At 41.0% G+C, this 24,507-nt stretch overlaps 1 protein-coding gene across 5 annotated transcripts in view; it reads left to right on the top strand.

Moving 5' to 3' along the window:
- mslnb (mesothelin b) overlaps positions 1 to 24,481 on the top strand; it is a 62,019-nt gene extending 37,538 nt beyond the window's left edge. For all 5 annotated transcript variants that reach the window (XM_036137404.1, XM_036137402.1, XM_036137401.1 and 2 more), the window contains 30 exons: positions 23 to 234; positions 314 to 417; positions 2,945 to 3,063; positions 3,190 to 3,345; positions 9,216 to 9,430; positions 10,505 to 10,590; positions 11,005 to 11,141; positions 11,225 to 11,350; positions 11,442 to 11,632; positions 11,716 to 11,804; positions 13,202 to 13,329; positions 13,432 to 13,559; positions 13,653 to 13,770; positions 14,004 to 14,216; positions 14,318 to 14,488; positions 15,211 to 15,366; positions 15,719 to 15,783; positions 15,889 to 16,018; positions 16,801 to 16,886; positions 16,989 to 17,118; positions 18,454 to 18,644; positions 18,859 to 18,949; positions 19,091 to 19,220; positions 19,336 to 19,526; positions 20,424 to 20,579; positions 20,665 to 20,801; positions 21,830 to 21,969; positions 22,055 to 22,149; positions 22,288 to 22,519; positions 23,801 to 24,481. In XM_036137404.1, the coding sequence (XP_035993297.1) occupies positions 23 to 234; positions 314 to 417; positions 2,945 to 3,063; positions 3,190 to 3,345; positions 9,216 to 9,430; positions 10,505 to 10,590; positions 11,005 to 11,141; positions 11,225 to 11,350; positions 11,442 to 11,632; positions 11,716 to 11,804; positions 13,202 to 13,329; positions 13,432 to 13,559; positions 13,653 to 13,770; positions 14,004 to 14,216; positions 14,318 to 14,488; positions 15,211 to 15,366; positions 15,719 to 15,783; positions 15,889 to 16,018; positions 16,801 to 16,886; positions 16,989 to 17,118; positions 18,454 to 18,644; positions 18,859 to 18,949; positions 19,091 to 19,220; positions 19,336 to 19,526; positions 20,424 to 20,579; positions 20,665 to 20,801; positions 21,830 to 21,969; positions 22,055 to 22,149; positions 22,288 to 22,519; positions 23,801 to 23,892 (4,215 nt within the window). In that variant the 3' untranslated portion in view covers positions 23,893 to 24,481. The remainder of the gene's footprint in view (positions 1 to 22; positions 235 to 313; positions 418 to 2,944; positions 3,064 to 3,189; positions 3,346 to 9,215; positions 9,431 to 10,504; positions 10,591 to 11,004; positions 11,142 to 11,224; positions 11,351 to 11,441; positions 11,633 to 11,715; positions 11,805 to 13,201; positions 13,330 to 13,431; positions 13,560 to 13,652; positions 13,771 to 14,003; positions 14,217 to 14,317; positions 14,489 to 15,210; positions 15,367 to 15,718; positions 15,784 to 15,888; positions 16,019 to 16,800; positions 16,887 to 16,988; positions 17,119 to 18,453; positions 18,645 to 18,858; positions 18,950 to 19,090; positions 19,221 to 19,335; positions 19,527 to 20,423; positions 20,580 to 20,664; positions 20,802 to 21,829; positions 21,970 to 22,054; positions 22,150 to 22,287; positions 22,520 to 23,800) is intronic.
- The last annotated feature ends 26 nt before the right edge of the window (positions 24,482 to 24,507 follow it).

Raw genomic sequence — 24,507 nt, 5'->3', positions numbered from 1 at the left:
ATCGGATCATTGATCGTTGCAGATGCTCGACCCCAGCAGTCCCTCTGCCTCTATGATCCTGGACTCCATCCGAGAGCTCCGGTTGGATGTTTTCAACATGGCCGCTCTCAACGATCCGACCATCATCCAGCTGTGGTTTGGCCGCCGCCTTCGTCCGTTCCTGCCCGCTGTTTCCAACGACTTCCTGTTATGTCTTGCCACAAAAGAATTGAGCTGCAACACCTACCAGAACATGTAAGCGTGGATTTATTTATCCCAGAAATGTCTGCATCTCTTTTACAATCTCTGACGATCGAACCGCTTTAATTTTCAGCGTGAAGCTGTTGAGCGAGATCCAGCCACGCATGACGCATGGAAGGCAGATGTCTGTCTTCACACACTTCATCAGTGTTTTCCTCACAAGGAACAACTCTGCAGGTAGGAACCTTAAAAGCTGCTAGCACAATAGTCCTCGTCATGTGTGTTGGCATATTGAAAAATACCTGTTACGCAGGTCTGAAACATGGAAAATAAAAGGATCTTTGGGGAACATCACGTCCTTTCACTTATATAAAGTGTATGTATTGCTTTAGGCACTTTCCAAATTTGAGCAGCGTGTGTGTATTGCGTTTAAGATTGGGGAAGGTCTTTAAGGCTCAACAGATCATCTGGGAATAAAATTTCAATGCTCTGTAAGCGCCCCAGTGGTCAAGTAATTATGACTTAGACTTAGACTTAGACAACTTAATTTGTCATTTTGTATGCACAGAGTGCGTACAGAACAAGATTTTGTTGCATACAGCTTGTAAAATTGCTGTACAAATTTAATTACAGTATAAGGTGCAGCAGTGATTTAAAAGTAAACAATTTAAATGTAGACAATGCAGGAGAAGTCACAGTGTACAGGTGAGTATTTTTAAAACCATTTGTATGTGCAGAATTGATTGTGCAAAGGGCATTTGTGCAAGAATACAGCTTGTAATTTACCGTAGATTTAAAATACAGTATAAGGTGCAGCACTAATTTAAAAGTAAAACAATTGAAATATAAACAATGCAGGAGAAAGTCACAGTGTACAGGTGAGTATTTTTAAAGGAAAAAAACATTTGTATGTACAGAATTTAAAAACTAAGAGTTCGGCAGCATTTGTAATGCTAGATGGAGATGTAATGATGCGAAATGTGCAAATATGCGAATGTTGTGCAGAGTTTATGGGTTATAGTTCAGCAGTTGAGCAGTCTGATGGCAGCAGGGAAAAAGCTTTTGCAGGACCTGGTGGACCTGCAGCGGATGCTAATATCTGCTGAATTAGTCAGAAAGTAGGTAGTGCAGTTAAGTAAATCTTTGGTTGTAAACATTGATCATCCTCAGGTGAGATAGTCACCCTCAGCGCAGACAGAGTGCTTGCATAGTGTTGTATGAGATAAAATAGTGGGATTAACGGATTATTGCTCCAATATTAGGGCTGCATGTGGTCCTGATTCTACCAAGATTTTAGAATCTATGCTCCCTATGCCTGCGTTTAGTGCAGTGGTTCTCCGATGATTTCCATTTTTGGAGGTCACTTTGTAGGGCTCTGGCAGTACTCATCCTCTTCCTCCTTCCACTAAGGGCCAGATAGCGGTCGTGCTGGTCGGCTTAAAGACCTCACTAAGACTAAGAAAGTAGAGCTATAAATCCCTAAATGGCTTAGCAACTACATACATTACAGACTTGTTATCAGTGTATCAACCATCCAGACCACTAAGGTCTTCTGGCTCCAGCCTACTCTGCATACCTAGAACACGAACTAAACAAGGAGAAGCAGCATTTAGTTCCTATGCTCCACTTATCTGGAACAAACTTCCAGAAAATTGTAAAGGTGCGGAAAGCCTGAGTTCCTTTAAGTCAAGATTAAAAACACATTTGTTTAGGATTGCCTTCAACTGTTCTAGTTAACTGAATCACCACTTTTTTGTTCTATTTTCTATCTACATTTTATTCCTACTTGCTTTTATGCTGTTTTAATTTGCTATATTTTAATCATGTAAAGCACTTTGCCTTGTCCCTGTACTGAATTGTGCTATATAAATAAATTTGCCTTGCCTTGCCTCTGCGGCCCCGCCCAGCTCTCCTAAAATAACGGCCTGCCTCCTGGAGTCTCCCTCATAATCGTGAGACTGTGCTGGGAGACTCAGCTAATCTTCTGGGACTGGCATGTACTGCCGTCCTGGTGGAGTTGGGCTTCCTGTGCAACCCCTGTTGACTCCAGGTGTCGCCTCACGCTACCAGCAGTGACCCTGACCCTGGTCAAATGCAAAACAACTGAGATCAAAAGAAAATTTTTATATATATAAAATATATATATATATATATATATATATATATATATATATATATATATATATATATATATATATATATATATATATATATATATATATATTAATAAACAAAACACAGCATGTGTCTCTTGTTGTGTATAAAAGGAATTGACTGACTGGGTTAACATCAGCTTAACGCAGAATGGGACTAATGTTTATGCAATAACCATGTTTTTTAATATATTTTTAAATATATACGTTTTTAAAATTACTACTAAGTAGCAGTTTTCTTAAGTCTAACAGAAAATGAATAAATCAAAACATTTATTCACACATTACTAGTATGTTCTAGACTGAAGCAGCAGTGGGAAAATTTGATTTGTTTTTTCGTTTCAAATAAAAATATTTCATTTCTGTTTTTTCATTTTTGTGTAAATGTTGTGAAACTAATATTATTCACCCAAGGTAAATCATACTGCGAGACTTTTATACCACCCCATGTCAAGTCGCAGCATATCTGCCATTCTATAGGTCCACACAGCCTTTTTAACATCTTCTTCTATACCCACTGTTCCCTACTACCTACTGTTTAGGAATAATTGACTTTTCTTCAGAAGAGTTAAGATTTATTCAGCATGCACGTTTTTTTTTTTTTTAATTAGATCCCTTCTGCAGCTCCAACACTAACAACAGTGGCGAATGGGTGCAGAAGAACCTGGGAGGGTTTTCTATCTTTGTCACCATCCAGGAACTTCAGCTGCTCTACCCCAACTTCATGCCGGTGAGTTGTGCCGCATGGCTTCTCTGCACGTTAGTTCAATGTTCTGTTCTTTGTGTCTGTTTGTATTTTCTCAGTCTGTCACGTGTCGGTGTTAATGTACATATGAATGTCTTTCTGTATGTGCAGGGGGACGCCCTGGCATTTCTGTCTGTCGAACAGCTGGTGGCATTATCCATCACACCTGGCCAGCTCACTTCTGCCGACCAAGTTAACATGGTGATGAAATACGTCCCTGACCTAAAGCTCGCCTCGTTCTTTGACGGGTTCTCAGCTGCCCTCACGGTAAGCAAACATTTCACTTTAGCTGTAAACCTCGGGACCTCACTGTCCTGCATGTTTTAGATGTCTCTGCTCCACCACACCTGAATCAGATGATTGCATGACCTCCTCAGCACCATTAAGGCCTGATAAACACCCTTTTGTTTAAATCATGTGTGTGGAAACAGGGAAACACCTAAAACAGGGGTGTCAAACATACGGCCCGTGGGCCGGATCCAGCCCGCCGAACAATTTAGTCCGGCCCTGTGGCTAAATGCATTATCATAAAAAAAAAAAATTAAAAAAAATAAAAAATTGTAACGCTCTGGACGGGCGGACCCAGAAGACAACACGACAGGTCAGTGGCGTTGGAATCAGATTTATTACTTCGTGCAGGAAAAACGGCTCAGGGGTGGTAGCAGGCAGCGTCTAGCTGGAAGCTCCTTACGGAATCCGAGTGGGGAGGGAAGAGTCGACTGAGCCGAGAGGGGAGGATCAGAGCAGACTGACGCCGCACGGGTCTTGCAGAATCCAAATCCAAGAAACGGTCCGAAGGTCAGAATCCAGTGGGCAGTCCAGTAGGGCAATCCAAGATCAGAGTCCAGTCCGGGTCTGGTAACAGGCAGAGCTCAGAGGTTAGGGGATTGATCAGGCTCGGTACTCACAGGCGGATAAAAGTTCTGGTACACGGGAGTCAGTCCGAAGGTGGGGAGAAGGTAAATCTGGAGACAGGTCGGGTCTTCACAGGTTCAGGTGGAGGCAGGACGGGGTCAGGCAGGCTCATGAAACAGGAAACAGAAAAAGGTCATACACAGGCAGGTTAGTCGAAAAATGCTGGAATGCTCTCACCACTATGGCTCAAGATATTCTGGCACTGGCTCTGGGTCTCAGGGCTGCTTAAGTAGAGGCAGAAACAGGAGGGGCAGCTGAGAAGATTAGCAGGAACAGGTGTGTCAATTAACTGGTCCTCAGGAGTGGTATCATTACAGAGCCCCTTCCCTAAGGGCGGATTCCAGACGCCCCTCTGGGTTGATCGGGATATGTCCTGTGGAACTCCTTAATTAGGGACTTGTCTAGCACGAAGCGAGAAGGAATCCAGGAGCGCTCCTCAGGCCCATACCCCTCCCAGTCTACGAGGTACTGGACGCCTCTGCCTCGTCTCCTTGACTTCAGGATGCGGTGCACAGTATAGACAGGATCGTTGTCGATTAGTCGGGTGGGTGGCGGGGGTTTGGGGGAGGGCAAGAACTTGGAGGATCTGACCGGTTTTACTCGAGAGACATGAAAGGTGGGGTGTATCCTCATGACGCGGGGAAGTTGTAAACGGACCGCCACCGGGTTGATAACCTTGGTGATTGGGAACGGACCGATGAACCGTTGAGCCAACTTCCTGCTCTCCACCCTCAATGGAAGGTCCTTAGTTGAGAGCCAGACCCTCTGCCCCACCTGGTAGTGGGGAGCTGGAACCCGTCGCCGATCAGCGGCCCGAGCCTGAACTTGGGACATGCGCTGAATGACCCTTCTGGCCCTCCTCCAGGCACGTTGGCATCTCAAAGCTGACAACCGGGCGGATGGTACACTGGAGTTCCTCTCTTGGATGGAGAAAACCGGAGGCTGGTAACCATAAACAATAGCAAAGGGGGAGAGTCCCGTAGAACTAGATGGAGTAGAGTTTATGGCATGCTCCACCCAAGGAAGGTTCTCAGCCCATCTGGTGGAATCGGAGTTGCACAGAATGCGGAGCTTTGTCTCAACTTCTTGATTCATCCTCTCAGTCTGCCCGTCAGTCTGAGGATGAAAACCAGAAGACAAACTGATTGAGATCCCCAACAAGGAGCAGAACTCCTTCCAATATTGGGCTATAAACTGGGGTCCTCTGTCAGACACAATATCAGAAGGTAAACCATGTAATCTAAATACTTCCCTAGCCAAGATGTTCCCCATCTCTTTGGCGGAAGGGAGCTTAGGCAGAGGGACCAGGTGGACCATTTTGGAGAATCTGTCTACGATCGTGAGAATAACGGTATAGCCGTTTGAGTTAGGGAGTCCCGTAACAAAATCCATTGATATTCTGGACCAGGGGCGAGAGGGTATAGGAAGAGGGCGTAGGAGACCGGCGGGCGGCCGTCTGGAGACCTTGGCCTGATTACACTGCGGGCAGGCCGCCACATAATCCTGAACGTCAGATGTCATGGCGGGCCACCAAAACTGGGAACGAATGATCTGAAGTGACTTGGTGATGCCTGGGTGACAAAACAGACGAGACCCGTGACAGAAATCTAGAACCCGACCTCTAAGTGACTCAGGGACGAATAGACGGTTGCTGGGGCAGGAGTCCGGAACACTCTGCTTGCTGAGGGCCTCCCTGACCTCCTTCTCCAGGTCGAGCATGGTTACAGAACATCTTACATCCACTGGAAGTATGTATTCTGTCTCATTGTCGAGGTCTGCCTTTTCTTCATCGTGAATTCTCGACAGGGCGTCAGGCTTGATGTTCTTTGAACCAGGTCTGTAAGACAAAGTGAAATCAAATCGTCCAAAAAAAAGAGCCCACCTGGCTTGTCGGGGGTTCAGTCTCTTTGCAGTCCGCAGGTACTCCAGGTTCTTGTGATCTGTCCACACCTGAAACGGGAGCTTGGACCCCTCCAGCCAATGTCTCCACTCCTCCAGAGCTAGCTTCACCGCAAGGAGTTCGCGGTTGCCCACATCGTAGTTGCGCTCTGCACTGGATAGTTTACGAGAGAAAAATGCACAGGGGTGAATACGACCGTCCTTGGCCTCCTGGCTTAGAATTGCCCCCACACCAGAGCTAGAAGCGTCCACCTCCACAATGAACTGCTTCCCAGGATCTGGGGAGATTAGCACAGGAGCAGAGGTAAACTGGTTCTTTAACCTCTTAAAAGCCTTCTCAGCTTGGACATCCCAACAAAACTTAACTTTGCTGGAGGTTAGGGCATGAAGGGGGGCAGCAACCTGACTAAAGTTTCGAATGAACCTTCGATAAAAGTTAGCAAACCCTAAAAACCGTTGGAGCTGCTTCTTATCGGTGGGGGAAGGCCATTCAGACACCGCGCTAACCTTAGCTGGGTCCATGGACACCTGACCTGGGGAGACCACAAACCCTAAAATGACCGGGACCTGAGGAGAGTTGATCATCATAAAGGTCAGGGTCTCTTCATGGTTTCCCCCGATAAGCAACTTGACTGGCTCCGAGATGAGATGGGAGTTATTGAGCTGATGTCCATCTAAAGCAAGAACGTTACGGGGTGAAGGTCCTGGGCGCAGCTTAATGCCCAGCCTCCTGGCGAAGCCCTCATCCATAAATTCTGTGTCTGCACCGGAATCAATAAAAATGGAGAGGTGATGTGAGGAAGTAGAAGAAACGAGAACGGCAGGCAACATTAGATCTGGTGAGACGGAGAGCTTGGTACGGCTCAGCAGAGCTCTCCCTCCTGCCGAGCCTAACCTTTTAACGGACAGGATTTAACTCGATGCCCCACGCCACCACAGTACAAACACAGGTTTTGTCGAAATCTGCGTTCTCGCTCCTCCTTTGGCAGCTTGGCTCTGCCTAGCTGCATGGGCTCTGGTTCCTCACCACCAGTGGGAGGAGCAGATGGAACAGGGGCGAAGGGCAACGCCCTGGGTAGCTGGGAGGCAAAAGCACGACGTTCCAGCTTTCTCTCTGTTAGACGAAGGTCAATTCGGGTGGCCAACTCTTCGAGTTGTTCCAACGTTTGGGGGTAATCACGAGTAGACAACTCATCCTTTATTCTTTCATTTAGACCGCTTGCAAATGCATCCATCAGCGCATCCTCATTCCAACGGCTCTCTGATGCCAACAGGTGAAAATCTATAATGTATTGAGCCACAGACTTGTCCCCCTGCCTTATACGCATGAGCCCCCTGGTGGCCTCTCTGCAAGGTAAAACGGGACTGAAAACACGAATCAGTTCCCTGGAGAAGGCTTGAAAAGAGTAACAGATATGGGAGTCCCTCTGCCACTCGGACGTCCCCCAAAGCTTTGCCTTGCCAGCAAGCAGGGAAATAGCAAAAGCGACTCTGGACCGGTCAGAAGGGAAAGAAGATGGCTGTAACTCAAACTGTATCTCACATTGTGTGATAAACGCCCGACATTGGTCGGGGTCGCCCCTGAAAAGCTCGGGCGGAGAGAGACGCGGTTCGAGCTGCGCTGACGTCACAGCGGAGGGCGTGGCCGCAGGAGCTGACATATCCGGAAGTGGCAGAGGAGTAGCGGGCTGAGTGCGCAGGGTAGCTAGGATTTCGCTAACGCCGGCTTCCAATTGGGCAATGGACTTTTCTACGCCCGCACGCCACTGACCGTCGGATGATGGATCCATTGTTTGGCCAGAATATCATGTAACGCTCTGGACGGGCGGACCCAGAAGACAACACGACAGGTCAGTGGCGTTGGAATCAGATTTATTACTTCGTGCAGGAAAAACGGCTCAGGGGTGGTAGCAGGCAGCGTCTAGCTGGAAGCTCCTTACGGAATCCGAGTGGGGAGGGAAGAGTCGACTGAGCCGAGAGGGGAGGATCAGAGCAGACTGACGCCGCACGGGTCTTGCAGAATCCAAATCCAAGAAACGGTCCGAAGGTCAGAATCCAGTGGGCAGTCCAGTAGGGCAATCCAAGATCAGAGTCCAGTCCGGGTCTGGTAACAGGCAGAGCTCAGAGGTTAGGGGATTGATCAGGCTCGGTACTCACAGGCGGATAAAAGTTCTGGTACACGGGAGTCAGTCCGAAGGTGGGGAGAAGGTAAATCTGGAGACAGGTCGGGTCTTCACAGGTTCAGGTGGAGGCAGGACGGGGTCAGGCAGGCTCATGAAACAGGAAACAGAAAAAGGTCATACACAGGCAGGTTAGTCGAAAAATGCTGGAATGCTCTCACCACTATGGCTCAAGATATTCTGGCACTGGCTCTGGGTCTCAGGGCTGCTTAAGTAGAGGCAGAAACAGGAGGGGCAGCTGAGAAGATTAGCAGGAACAGGTGTGTCAATTAACTGGTCCTCAGGAGTGGTATCATTACAAAAATCCCCCCCCCCCAGTGTCCTGTCTGGCAATGTGGCAATAAGATGCCACAAAGAGCTCATCAGATTTGACTTTCACAAGTGGACAAGATAAAAGGAAGAGAATGATAAAACAATTATTGAAAAAAACATGTACTTCGTTTAATTGAAAATATGCAGTTCCTATATTGTCCACGAGGGGCGCTGTGTTTTAATTAGCAGATTAAGCTTCAGGTGTGGAAAAATTCAAATCATTTCTTAATTTATATCTGTTTGATGTATTTTGTCATGTAGGACAGTGTTTTTTAAGTTCCAAAAAATGTGAATAAATGTTTTTCAACATTGTATAATCAATGTGATCAGTTCTTATGCATAATGCACAAGTAAATGTTTAACTGAGTAAAAGTATTATTGAAATTGCACATACTTTTCTTAAAAACGCTGAGGTTATTCATAATATATTGTGTAAAAGTGAAATTAACTTAATATACAAACATTTAATCTTGCAATGAGTTAACTCGTGTGGCCCTCTTGAGATCAGATTAAGCTGTATGCGGCCCCTAAACCAAAATGAGTTTGACACCCCTGACCTAAAACATGCAGGGCAGTAGGTCCTGAGGACCAAGGGTTAAGACCCCTGCTGTAAAGTGTTAGGTGGCATCGGGATTCATAAAAAAAATGTTTTATTCCGTATTAAAAGTGTTATTTTGTAAATACTTTATGAATTTCTTTAATTTTCAAAAACTTTATTTAACCAGCTAATTTATTAAGGGACAAATTCCCATTAACAATAACAGCCTGGCAGGGGAAGGAGATATGACATATTCTCAACGTGTTTTTGTTTGTGGTTGTTTCCCCGTGCAGGGTAATGAACTCACCGTGTCCTCTGCAGTAAGGTCTGCCATGCTAGAGGTTGTGTTCAACCGTGCGAACCTGTCTCGTAGCTCAGTGGACGATGCAGTCGTGTCCCAGTGGCTCCAGCTTCGACTGCCTCCTCTGCTCATCAACCTGACCTCCTCCCACGTCACGCCATATTTCCAGATACTGATGGGAAGGAACTGCAGCATCGAGCGGCAGGGGTGAGTGTGGAAGCCACGACTGCCACACTTAAGATATATAATTCTTTTCAAATGTATTAATACATTTTGAAACATCTTCAAATTTTGTCACATGACAAACAAAAATCTGAATGTATTTTATTTAAAAAATGTGACAAACCAGCATAAAGTAATTCATAATTATGAAGGGGAATGAAAAAAAAAACTATATTTTTATAAATTGAGCCCTTTTATTTTGATTACACAGAATAATACAAAGTGCAAACAACAGCCTTATGGAATTTGGCATAGCTGAAAAGCTACCAAACTTGGCCGTCCACTTAAAACTGACAGGCCAGGCAAGGAGAGCATTAATTGAAAACGCAGCCAAAAGGTTCAATGGTGACTCAGCCATTAGTTATATACTCTTTAAAGGTAGCATTTATGGAAGACTGGTATAAAGACAGCCAGAAGAAGTCCTGTTTTTAGTTTTTGACAAGCAATTCAGGGGTCAGACCAAACATGTGGGAGAAAGTGCCGCGGTCAAACCAGAAAACAATTTTCCTTTTGGGCTTCTTGGGGTAGAAAACTAGCACTGTTTCCTGAAAAAGGGCTGGACGATATAGAAAAAAACTTTATCGATAAAATACAAATCATGTTAATCGTTATCGATAATTATGAAGCGCAGCCCTGGCCATTTTATGCTTTTGCTCAATTACCTATTTTTAAATAAATGGAATCAAACACAACCCTTTAATCAACCAATTTCTACCAAAACTGTAAGTCTTAAAAAAAAAAGAAAAAAGAATGCGTGCTCTTTAAACTCGTTGAAGCTTGGTGACTTCCTGGTTCTGTGTTTGTGATTGGTTGGGAGGATGTAGTGACTGTAGTATTAAACTACATTATAGGCTAGAATGCACTGCTCTTTTATTTAACTTTTTATTGACTCCCTTTTTTTCTCTATTGAACTACACTTCTCTCGATCGATATATATTGTTATTGAATTATCGCCCCGCCCTACACCCGAGGATACTTTCTCACGGTGCTGTATATCAGTTACATTTTGATTATGATTAAAATCTTATCTGAAACTCTTTTAATGTTTGTCTATTTCAGTGTCATGCTTCTTAATTCAACAATCCACACACTCAGCGCAGAGTCGAAGAAAGAAATCCACAATCACATCGTTCTGGCTCTGAAAGGTAAATAAATAGGGCTGATAAGCAGCTTGACAGATTATTTCCGTGTCCATTTAGACATACGCTGTTTTTATACATGATCAGGAAGCTCAGCTAACTGAATAAGGTAAAAAGCTCTCTGTTATACTCATGTAACCTTTTTCAATAATACATTTGTTTTATATATTTTAAAAGTTACAAGTATATGTCCCAACACAGACTGCACGCAGTTTACCTGTGAGGTACCTTGGGGCAGGTGGTAATTGGAGTTATCTAACGAGTTAAAGCTAATTATTCAGGGGAATTTATCTTGTTTTGTTTCCATATGAAAAATATTAAAACGTTCTTTGTGGACAAGGCGAAGACATTTTACACATGAGGGTATATTTCCAAACTCAAAACCTACAAAGCGGCCTAACGTCTTTTTGCCATTGACAGGACCTCCTTCTCTCCGTTGCTACGGCGACAACTATAACAACAGCTTCTACAGCTTCGTGGAGGACTCCTTCATGGGATTCCAGTTCCCCAACCTGACCACCTTCGTGTCCCTCATGCCTCGCGACAGAAAGACTCTGGTGTGTTGGCATAAAAAGCTGCCAGGTGTAAAACGCAGCTAAAGGGCGAGCAGGACTTATTTATATCGTTTCTGATTTTCCAGCTGGTGAACTCCATTCCTCCATCCCATCTGGGGAATTTCCTACGTCGGCCAGATGTTATTGACAGCCAAGCGCAGCTGTGTGACCTCTATAGCAGCTATGTCAAGACGCCATTGTTTCTGGAGACCGTATGTAACCATGCTTATTCGGAATCTCAATCGTTTTATTGTGAATGATGTATGCAACAGGAAAAAAACATCCCTTTTTATTCAACGATAGGAGTCTCTGCCAGATGGGGTCAGGCGTGTCACTCTGCCCTGTGTATGGCCCGTGGCCCTCAGGAGCTCCAGCAGGTCAGAGGTTAACGCTTGGTTTGACCGCCGCCTCCAGAACTACTTGGTCTTCCTCTCAAAGAGTCTGATCACTCCAGCTGTTACGCAGAACACCTCGTGTCTGGCCTTCCAGAAGCTGTAAGCTGTGAAGCGGCTTGTTCGCTCGATTTGAAGTTTAAATTTTTGTTTCTGGGTCCTCACCGCGTTCTGCGCCGTTTCAGGGTCTCGGTTCTTGGTAAATACAACTACACTGGGGCGGATTTTGTGCGGCTAGACGTGTTCAACACCATCAGGGCTTACCTCCAATCCGGTGAGTTTGGACATGACAGCAGAATTATCTGGCACTTGCATCATTTTCTATTATTTTGTGATTCACATTAAATCCAAGGTATCAATATACAATACTGCCTGATGTCTACAAGGGGTGCATGTAGGGTACATACGAACTATGGATCTATAGCTATACATGTGTATATATATATATATATATATATATATATATATATAGATATAGATATAGATATAGATATAGATAGATAGATAGATAGATAGATAGATATAGATAGATATAGATATGTGTGTATATATATATATATATATATATATATATATATATATATATATAGATAGATAGATAGATAGATATAGATATGTATATGTATATATATATAAATATATATATATAAATATATATATAGATAGATAGATAGATAGATATATAGATATAGATATGTATATATATATATATATATATATATATATATATATATATATATATATATATAGTTATATTTATATTATTTCATGTGGAATGTTGTATATATATGTATATAAAATGTTTGCATATCTGGCGCGTGTAACAAAACTAATTTCCCTCTGGGATTATTAAAGTATGTCTGATTCTGATTGTGATAAACTGTATAGATTAACAAGTCACTTCATAAACCAGGTTACTAGCGATATTAATTCAAATTACATTTTCAATTCAGTTTTATTTATATAGTGCTAATACATGACACATATCATCTCAAGGCACTTTACGAAAAATGAAATTCAATCAAATTATACAGATTGGTCAAAAAGTTTTCTGTCAAAGGAAACCCAGAAAATTGCCTCAAGTATTGACAGGCAGCATTCACTCCTCATGAAAGAGTGTAGAGCCACAGTAGACAGTGGTCTGCATTGTCCATGGCTTTGCAGCAATACTTCATACTGAGCATGCATGAGGCGACAGTGGAGAGGAAAACTCTCCTTTAACAGGAAGGAAAAACCTCCAGCAGAACCAGAACCAGGCTCAGTTGGAACGGTCTGGGTTTTAGAGAAGACAGAGCAGAGACACAACAAAAGAGACAAAAACTGTTATACATCTTAGATACCCCTACATCCATGTCTTTAGGTACCTTGTTATCACCTGATAGTATTAGGTAATGCTCCCAAACCTCATATCATCAGATTTTAAAATGGGAGGAACGCAACACAGTAGTGTCTCTGTGATAGAATTGTAATTATTTTCTGCAGGTTTTGAGAATGAACTTTTAACAAAACCATCATGCAGACTTTACTTCAACAAATGGCTAATGTTTATATAACACAGAGTTTAACGGTAAACTCTGAGGGAAATGGTAGTTGTGTCGTGGGGAATCACGCATTCATCTGTCGCAAATATGAAAACCCTTCGACCTGACTATATTCTTCCTGCCGCTGTAGCAACAACAGCAAGGTGTTACGATCCCAACAGCCCAGACCTGAACTCTACAGCTTGGTTTGCCGAGTACATCGGGCCTTTCATGCCTTTCCTCACTCTGGAGATTCTTCAGACCTTTGGATCAAATGAGGTACTGAATCAGCATGGAGAGACTTTAGTAGACTTTAGTATATTTGGGGATGAAATCAAGAGATTCAGGAGACGCATATTTAAATGTCCTTGCTCTCTGTAGGCCCTCCAGGTGTTCACGGTGAACCCTCTGAACATCGCGCTCCTCAACCACTCGGTTCTACCTAAGAACCTCACCGACTTCTACACTGAGCTGATCTACCAGCAGGACTCAAACTTCAACCCCATTCTGTGAGTTCACGTAAACCAGTCAGTGTCACAAAGGTGAAGCGGTGTGTTTTTTGTGTGTGTGTTTATTGAATCATTTTCTTATATTATTTCCAGTCTTCCTCTGTTGTGCCGGTGCATTGCTCCTGGCATGGCATTCACCCAGCTGACTCGAGAAGAAAGTTTGATAATGTTGGAGAACCTCACCAATGTCTGTGTTGACCTTGATCCACAGGTAATAAGCCCACAGATGGAATATATTGAGCTTTTTTTTTTTAACGGGTGTGAGGCTGTTTTTACTAAAAAGGCAAGAGGGAATTCAAAGAAATTACTAATATCCAGCATTTGCTTTATTGTTATACAATGTGAGATTTTTTTTTAGGAGAAATAAACATGAAATTGATTTCCTATTCTGCACACAGAAGAAAGAAATACTTTAAATAAAAAGGTTTTCCTTTGCACCTGTAGATTTCTGCTGCTCTGACAAGTAACTTCGGGGGCAACGTTGATTCCAACGTCATTTCTGCCCTGGGCAATGAAAGCACCAGCTTGTCTACGGGCCAGATCAAGGCCATAAAGGCACAGGACCTGGAGAAATCCCTCAGCATTCTCAGCAATGTGAACGGCTGGGGCACAGGACAGGCTAGGACCATCATTTCATCTCTGATGACGAGACTGACGGTATAGCTGCAGCTTAAAAACCAAAGATTGTGCCCACGAGGAAGTCATCTTTATGGTTAACGCTCTCTAACCCACGTGCTTCTTTTTTTTTATCCCACCAGATCAGCACCTCTGCATCACTGACAAATCTTGGTTCTCTTGTCATTGGCGTACCAACCAGAGTTTTCAGCAGAATGAATCCCGTTGAGGTTCTAACGGCATCCAAAAACCCCTCGCTTGTAGGACACATGTTGTCCGCTCCAAGTGTCGTCCAGGATGTTTTTGTCAATCAGGTATGGCCGCACGGTTTTTGGTACACAGCTCTTCAGTTATAACCTGACCTTCAAATAAAAATAAGTTATCATGTTTAAACTGAACTAAAATTTAAAATTGTGAATTTTGTTTTGTTTTTGTTTAATTTAAAATTCAATCAAAACAATGCTTTTTATTAGATTTTAGAAATACATTTTCTTCAACATAAGATTTTATAGAATTAAAAGGTGCTGTTGATGCGGTGTGTTATATTTTACACTGCAAAAACAGAACTAGAAATAAGTACAATTTACTTGAAATGAGCGTATTTGTCCATGATTTGAGCAGGTAAATGAGATTATCTGCCAATGGAAAGAGTAATTTTACCCTTAAAATAAGATAATTAGATATACTGCACTTAAAATAAGTTGATGGAGAAGATTTCTTCCTATTTTAAGTGCAAAAATCTTATTCCATTGACAGATTATCTTATTTACCTGCTCAAATAAAGTACAAATACACTTGTTTCAAGAAACTTTTAACTTATTTTTAGGTCTGTTTTTGCAGTGTACTATAAAAACATGCGGGCACCACCTGTACCACTTTTCTGTCAAAAATGACTTTCCCTGCAAACAGTTTAGTCAATTAAAGTTCTGTGGGTTTTACAAGAAATCAGCCTGGTTTAATCCACACACAAAAAAACAAAAAAAATAAATGAAGTTTGGATCACTGACTGCAGAAATGTTCTCCGTCTTTCTGTCAGCTTACCGTTAGTCGCAACAGTGACCTGATCGTCGAGAACGTTCCGGACCAGATGGCCACCAGGATCCCTCGGGTTCTGCTGCAGAGCTTCACAACCACCAGCAGCAGCAACAGCGTCATCACCAGACTCAACAGGAAGACGTGGAAGAGGAAGCAGGTAGAGGAGATTTGTCACCACTAAAATGGTTATTTTAACCAACATATTGTGGATTAATTTTGAAAGAAATATACATAAATCATAGATGGAATAACCAGATACACAAAAAAAAATATTTTTAATTTTCCTTATGTTTTATTGTAAAGTGTAACCTTACAGTGTGAGTTTGTTATTATTCCTCTTTATCATGAATGTTACATATACCATTAGAGTCACATGCAGGACACTTTGTTTCATTTATTTCACAGCTAGTTTTCATATCCATTTGTAATTATAATTTCCAGGGAAGGGAAATTGCATCCATATAATGGAATGACTCTTATGAGCTTTATTTTTTATTTTTTTTTGTCAGGCTGAGATGTTTTTTGGTCAAATTGCTGTGGAAGAATCCACAACCATTCTGGGAGGTGCAAACAAGTGAGTTCAAACAATATTTTTTAAGAGACAAGCGACAAAATGTCTATGCAGACTATGGCGTTTTTTTCTACGTGTATGTTTTACATTGTGTACGTGTTTGTGCAGTTTGTCGTCCTCTGTGCTGCAAGGATTCACGTGCACCAGTGTGAGAACAGTTAAAAAGGCGCAGATTAAAAATCTGGTCAAAGCCTGTCGGCGAAGAGGCTCAAATAAAGTCAAGCTGGAGGAGAATCAGGTGAGGGTCGGGGGGGGGGGGGGGTATTATTGTATGAAGAGGAAAAATCTGAATATTTTCTGAATAACAATGACTATTAATGTCTGTTTACTGAATTAGTTGGTTCAGGTTAATGTCATTGTAGCTGTTGCGTCTGACTTAAACGTCTCAGATCGTCACATAAACTTTAATGTCAGACAAAGATAACATGAGTAAATACAAAACACAGTTTACAAATGAGGATTTCATCCAGAAAGGGAACAACCAGCTGTCCAAAGCAACTTAGCTTTGGACAGCTGGTTGTTGAGTTTTGTAATGTTTATATATATATATATATATATATATATATATATATATATATATATATATATATATATATATATATATATATATATATATATATATATATATATATATATATATATATATATATATATATATATATATATATATATATATATATATATATATATATATATATGTATGTATGTTTGGCACTGGTAGAGCAGCCAGAGCACCATCTGCTGGACATGGCAAGGGAAAGAAAAAAAAATCTTCTTAAATCTCAGGTTTAAAAAAAAAATCTTATGTCTAAAATCTTTGTCTAAAATTGAAAATGTTTTTATGATCTGAAACATTTAAGCATGAAACAAAAGACATAGATAATCTGACGTTATTTAATTTTGCTAATACATTCTAAATGTCTCCGTTGTCACTGTTTCTCATTCAGCAGTGAATGTGATGTGGAGTAAAAATAGGTAACAAATATGTTACTTTTTAAATTTGTATCCCCCATTCATTAGTTGACCTGCATGTACAACCAAATCAGAGGAGAGTCAGACATCACCAGCTTTGAGCTTTACCCTCCTGATGTGCTGCTCTACTACAAGTGAGTCCCTTGTCATGGCTTATTTGTGTTTGATTTATCTATTTTTTTGGTCAAATGTTGATTTTTTTTTTTTTTTATTTTTATCTCTGCTTCCCTGTCCAGTTACTCTCTGGTGCCACGGAGCAGCTGCAAGGCCTACTTCGAACAGCTGAGTGAGGCCGACTTCTCAGTCTTCTCCTCAAGCCTCAGCTACAAGCGGTCTGCTCTGTTTGATAACGCCAGGAGCTGCCTGGTATGGACACCAAAAAAAAACAACAACATTTATATTCTTATGCAGATAAATATTCCCTCACCTTGATAAATAACTAAAGTAAAGTTGGTTCTATGTTGTGAATAATTCAACAATTTATTATGCGACCACTTGGGTCACTAGCAAAGAGCATTTAACTTTCACGCCAAGATGGACAGATGTTATTAATTTGGACTAAATTAATTTGTACAGTCAGAATATACATGTTTCACACTTCATCCTGTAGCACATGAACTATACAAAACAGGAATGCATCTTAAACAACAGACATCATATAAATGACACAATTTACTATTCCATAAAATGCACCTAGTTTTTCCTTTAAAGCCGGTTAAACCATCAGTGGTTTGATGAGAAGTTATAAGGCAACAAATAAGCATTTAAGGTGCAAATGCTGATTAGAAACAATTAAGCAGACCAAATTTGGCAAATAAAACCCTTCCTGACCAACGATCATGGTCAGGAAGCTTTATATGATCAAATAATTAATTTGCGTATCAAAGAGTGGAGTGAGTATTAAAGGTAACTTTTACATCATATTAGCATCCTAATTATTTAACAGCTATACTAATTTACCAATGTGAAGCAATTAAAACTTAAATTATCTGTACTTTCAAACAGGGATGCAGGTAAATAAGTGCTTTGAAGAACCTCCCTACACTGTTTAAACTTACATCGAAAATATACTCAATAATCTATTTCATATTGTTTCTTTAACTAAACAGCGGATAGAGAAAAACATTGCTTATTTAAAAGATGGCACAGCACGGAAACAGGTTGATAGACTGCTGGTAGGTATAATTAAAAATTCCCCCGATGTGAAGAAACCATGCGTGGTTTTGAGTCATTTATGTTTAAGTTTGCATTTTAAAAAGCCTTTTAATTGGAATGGAATGGAAAGAATATAAATACATCTTGTACCCGGCCTTTCTTAATTAAATGTATATAACAACAGCTAAATTATTTATTTCAAAGCAGCACTCCTTTTACGTTGGTCTAAGACGTTTCGAGAGATTCCCGTCTCACTTGCTATCAAAAACGTCTCTGTTGGATGAAAATCATTTTAAAAATCATTTTAAACCTAAATCTGCCAAAGATATGAATAACTGTGAGCTTAACTGTGAAGCAGAAACTATAATTCATCACATGCATTGATCTCAGAATAATTTAAGGCTTTAAAGAATAGTTTTAAAGGTGGTTAAAAGAAAACACAAGTTTATAAATATAAAAATTAAAGTTTCAATTTGTTTTTGATTCTGACAAAGTTTTTCATTGGTCTAATTGTATTTTGCTCATTTCTCATTTTGTTCATCAAAGAACATAACAAGCACAAACTTGACTGGGGACCAAATAGCCATTTTGGGAAACATGTGTTGCTACCTGAATGAGACCTACATCCTGAAGTCTGACGAGTCCCTCCTGGAGAAACTGAAGAGCTGCCAAGATCTCTCTGTTGCTCAGGCTGGTGCAGTGCAAACCCGTCTGATCTCTGGGACCGTCACATACGGGTAAACCGCAGGGTTAACTTAGAGCTCACTGTTTATGTCTTACATTCATTGGTATTATTAATCATTAAATCTTTATTTATACAAGCTCGGTTCTCATTTGCAAGAGACCTGTATGGTCATTTGTAAAAACTCGTACAGAACAACAAGAGGTCTGCATCTGGTGGAAATGTGTTGCCTAATTATATAACCATTTACTTTGTTTTTTAATATCTAGACCTATTTCAACATGGACAGACACAACTCTGAGGAGCCTCGGGTCATTGCCGTTATACATGAATGCAGATTTCTATGACAACATTGCCAAAGTGAGTTATATATATATATATATATATATATATATATATATATATATATATATATATATATATATATATACCTATGCAGCTTAAATGAGATGAATTATGTAATTTTATCTCTTCTAATTCTCCTGTTATTCCTGCCCACAGTCTAAGACGCGCACATTCCTCAAGTATTACCTGAAATTCCTCAGAGACAACGGAGTCAGCAGAGCAAAGAGACGGAGGATGAGAGCAGAAATAAGACGATCCATCAGAAGGAGAGCCAAGCGAGCTGCCGGTCAGTGTCTGATCCCTTCGCCTGTTTATTTTGACAAACGGGCGTTTTTTTTTTTACGCCCGTTTGTCACATACACAGTAATCACTGACTCTCGTCTTCCCTCCTGTTATCGCAGACATTGAATGCACAGTAGGAAACATCACCCAGGTAACTATCAGCGACGCCACCTTCCCCTTCGACTACGACGACATCAATCAGTTCAACAGCTGTCTCAGCGCCGCGACTGTCAGAGACAACCTGGAAGCCATCACCAAGAAGGTGGATCAAGAGGATTACTTAAAGATTGTTCTCACCAAGCTGAGACAGGTAAGCACGCCCAGCCTTTTTAAAATAGAGAGAGAGAGAGGATGAGGCAGCAGCAATCATGATCCACTGCAAGTTTGTCATTTATTTATTTATTATGCATGACATGCTGCACAATGGCAGTATGTCATGCATAATAGCTTTACATGTCACACACACTATGGCTGCACAAATTGTGGTGCGTAGTTCGTTGGGGGTTCAGTTGAAACAAAATCAGGGACGATAAACAACCCCAGGGAGGGCGTGTTGAGGTTAATCAGGCACTGACCATTTGAAGATTCCCCAATCTCGATATTTCTCCTCACAACCTATATTATTGCTCATATTCAAGTCTGATTGGATCTTGACACGGCCAATGTGTCCATACAGGTCTTATTTGGGTTATCCTCATGTAGGATTATCCCCACCCATTTTACTTTAATCAATATAACTCAGGTTGACAAAACCTGCTTGCCATCCCACACCCATATGGGTCTCACCGTAAATCTTGGCCTGATAGCCCTACCCTAACCTTTGATTTTGCCTCTAACGAGCCAGATTCTCGGTTTGTGTTGCTTAAGTTGCATGTCCTGCACTTTCTTATTTGTGGCTAAATTCATAACTCTTTTTGTTGCTGCCTCTATGTCTGCATGTATTTTAAGTGTCTCACCAGTCTTCTGGCATCCATTTGTACATTTCAAACAAGATATTTAACATTTTTTATTTTATTTTCACATAGAACCGTCATGGAAGCATTTAGTTAGACACCATGCAAAGAAAACCTGAGGATTTTTGTTTTAGCTTCCACAACTGATGCTCAGAGCAGAATTAAAGTCATGACTTGTGGGTTCAGTCTAGTGTCCCAGTCTCTTTCTCTACATATATCTAATTTTTTTTCTTATCTTTGTGACATACTTGTAGGCTTACGCCGCCAACATCCCGGAAGATCAGGTTCAGGTCTTGGGTGCGGCGTCCCGTGTCGCCTCACTAGATGAGATCAATTCGTGGAACATCACTCAAGTGGACACGCTCGCAGAATTGATGGACACCACAAATGGAGAGTGGGATCCAAGCTTGGTGAGCAAGCAGTTCCAGGTTTTTTGGCTTTCTTTGTGCCCCTTTTGAGCCTCTTTGTTCACTTAAGTGTGTGTTTCTGCTTTAGGCTAAAGCCATCATCTCTAAGTACTTGGGAGTGGCGGGCAACACGCTCGGCAGAGCAGAGCTTAACGCCATCGGAGGACCAAACCTGTGCTCTCTGGATGTCGAGGTTCTTGGCAACATTTCTCAAGAGGGCTTGAGGTGAGTACCTATTGTTTGCGTGTGTCTGACTCCTGATGTCCATGGAAAACCAGGGTTATTTGAGGTTAAGTTGAGGATTGCCTCTTCAACGTCCATCCGTCCGTCCAACGTTTGTTCATCCGTTCATCTCCATCTCATTCTGCAGGAATCCCAAGGCGTTCCCCGGGCCAGAATATATATATATATATATATATATATATATATATATATATATATATATATATATATATATATATATATATATATATATATAGATAGATAGATAGATAGATAGATAGATAGATAGATAGATAGAGATATATATTGTCCCTCCAGTTCAAGGTTTGCGTGGGGTCTCCTCCCAATGGGACAAGTTTTTTTTTTTGTGCTCACTAATTTGCAGCATAGCAATCTGCTAATCTTGCAACAGACAGCAGACTTTTAATGCAGATGTTTGCAAAAGTAAATGGTAAATGGTATGTACTTATACAGCGTACAAGTCCAACGACCCCAAAGCACTACTTTACGTTACAATCAGTCATTCACGCACACATTCACACCAACAGTAGATTGACTGATTTCCTCTGATGATTATGTAAACATGGCAAGTCACTGAGCTTTGGGCCAGAACCTAAACAAAGGCAGCGCATCCAAGACTATAATTGTGATTATAAAATGAACATCATCACAAAATTTTATACAGTAGTATAGAGTATTTAATAGTTATTTTCAATCATCTGATGTTATTCATATAATATTGTAAAAGCAGGTTTGTACTGTTGGTTAATGGGAAAAAATGCCGGTGTTTTTTTGTTTTTTTTTTGTATAGAAATCTGGCTTTTATTTATTAGGGATGCTCATAAAAGCAGCTTCCTCTCCGCTTGCAGACCAGATCTCTGACGTGTTCCTCTGAGCTTAGCTTGACGAGGAAGATTTTCGTCACCAAACAGGATTCGGACGCAGATCTCTCTCAAGCGATTGGTGCATTGGAAACGAAACGTTTCAGGCACACACGTATAACGTTTTCTTTCCACTTTCTGTCGCCTCAGGGACGCCGATGCTTTGGTTGTGTCCAACTGCACCACAGACAAACTGAGAGTACTTTTCAATATTGCCAACCAAGCGTTTCAGAGTCGCAGCAGAGCTCTCATCTCCCCTTCATTGTACCAGCTCCTGCAGCCGTACCTGGGTGAGCAGACCGACGTCCAGACACGCAGCTGCAAGCTGAAAAGAAACAGTGGCAGTAAATATAATTATTTTTTTTTGTGCTGCAGGGGGTGCACCTGCTGACTTTGTCCGGAATTTGTCAATCTCTGACATCAATATGGACCTGGACACGTTTATTAACCTGGACAACACTGTTGTACAGGTCAGTGTCATCCGGGTTGTATCTGTGCTTTAACTGCCGTTCCACATATTATGATTTCTGCTAACTGTGTGACGGTTTTTTTTCTGCTTTGTTCATTTGGATTGAGTATAAAAATGCACCCCGTGTTGCTCTCCGTAGAATTTGACTGTCAGCGAAGTGAGAGATCTTCTTGGCACACACCTGCCAGACTTAAAGAGCTTTGAAAATACAGCAGTGGTGAAAGACTGGATCTCAAAGCAATTACAGTCAGAACTGGACCAGCTGGGCATTAACCTTGTTGGAGGCAGAGTGGTAAATACCGCTACAACCGCTTCTGCCACCAACAAACCCATAAATGCCGTTTCTACAACCACAAAACCTACGACCACAGGTGAGTCTCATTCAGACACGTTTTCAGGAATCACAGGAATCAAATCCACAGCTTCCCAGTTGCCTGATGACTGCGGTTTCCTGGTCTCCGCAGTCGGCCCACAAAAACACACCCTTGATCCCATTGAACATGCACTATTCAGACCAGTGTGCGACAAAATCGACTCAAAAACTCGAAAGATGTGACATAGCTTTATGTTCCACAAACAAATCCCATTTAGATTTAAGTAAAAAAAGAGAAAAATTTAAACGGACCAGCACACATGGGAAACAGTGGCTAAGTGGCAGGGGCAACAGCTCAAAGGGGATTTAACTTCAATAAGATAAATAAAACAATCCAGCCGTTGATTACTGCAACTACATCAGTTGTTTACGTGTAAGACGGCCATTTTGGATTTTTAGGTTTGGGTTTTATGTGCCACTTCTAGTGGATTGTAACACTCTTTGATGCCCTGAAGGGTTAAAATTCATAAAGGTTGCCTTGCACATAAAAATAGTGAATACTCTTTAATTTTTTTGTTCATATTAAATTAGTGACACATGCAACGCTACATAACTTCTCTCACTGCACAATTTGCCATCATGTTTGAATGGAGACATTTATATATTTTTCTGTCGTGGCAGCATTCACTGCAAAAACGGAACTAAAAGTAAGTAAAATGTTCTTGAAATTAATGTATTTGTCTATGATTTGAGCAGGTAGATAAGCTTATCTGCCAATGGAATGAGTATGTTTACCCCTAAAATAAGCTAATTAGAAATCCTGCACTTGAAATAACATAATGGAGAAGCGTTGTTCCTATTTTGAGTGCAAAAATCTTATTGAAATGGCAGATTGTCTTATTTACCTGCTCAAATCAAGGGCAAATACACTAATTTCAAGAATTTTTTTTACTTACTTTTAGTTCCCTTTTTTGCAGTGTTGTTCCAGAGTCAACATTTTAAGTTTTTGCAATACACTTTTTGTTGTTTGTGTGTATTTATAAGAATTTGTCATTCTAGTACCATATTCTGGGTTTTTTTCTGTCTCATGGCTCGCAAAAGTGGGTTGAAAAAAAGAGTTGCAAATCTCTAATACACTGTAAGATTTAGATTTAGACTACTTTCAGTTTTAAAGCACTAAAAAAGCAATAAAAAATGATAAAAAGACAATACAAAGATTTGACGTGCCAAACTACAGGCGTGTTTTGTTAAATCAAGCTGTTTATAACGTGTGTCGTGTTCTGGTTAGAATGACTGATTTGTGCCGGTTCCCAGTTTCTGAAACGTGTTTCTGTTTCAGCTGCCGGAGCCCAGATCCAAGGCGACTTTGCTGGCTTCACCTTCCTCGTTTTCCTCGCGCTCCTCATCTCATCCCAGCAGGTTTTGATCTGAAGAAAGACGCAGCTGATTATCACTGTAGGCTAAAATCAATGTAACGATTAAAAGGGTGAAATTACTTTAAAGTTCACAATACGTCTAAATGAAAACATCTATATTGAATTACATTGCTGACTAAAAAAATTGCCTCTGGAACAAGACGGTGCCAATATTGTGCTTGTGATTACTTAATTCTTTATCTTAACCACCTTTCCGTTGTATCTTTAATATGAGATGTACATATTATGATCCACTTTAGATATTTAATGCAGGGATATTCTTTATTTTTTTCCTCATTATAATGCTTTTGATACATCATGTGAAGGAAGACTCTGTTAACACTTCTTAAAATAAAATGTTTTTTGATTTTTCCCTGTAACCTCTCACTGTATTCATCATGGAACAATATTGTCTTTTCATCTGCCTCTGTAAACCTGAAACAAAAACACTTTTACTGATAAATAAAACAATGTTAAATGCAAACATTTATCAGTGAGGTCATATGTTTTGGAGAATCGAAGGTAAATCTCACTTTATTTTCCAATAAATCTGGTGCCTGTATTGATATTTTTACATCTTTTCTTCTTCTGGTGACAACAAATATTATAATAACAAAGATAAAGCGATCAA

The sequence above is a fragment of the Fundulus heteroclitus genome, chromosome 5 (assembly GCF_011125445.2).
Source record: "Fundulus heteroclitus isolate FHET01 chromosome 5, MU-UCD_Fhet_4.1, whole genome shotgun sequence".
Lineage (NCBI taxonomy): Eukaryota > Metazoa > Chordata > Actinopteri > Cyprinodontiformes > Fundulidae > Fundulus > Fundulus heteroclitus.
The sequence above is the reverse complement of the archived record's forward strand: the minus strand, read 5'-3'. Positions and strand labels throughout refer to the sequence as shown.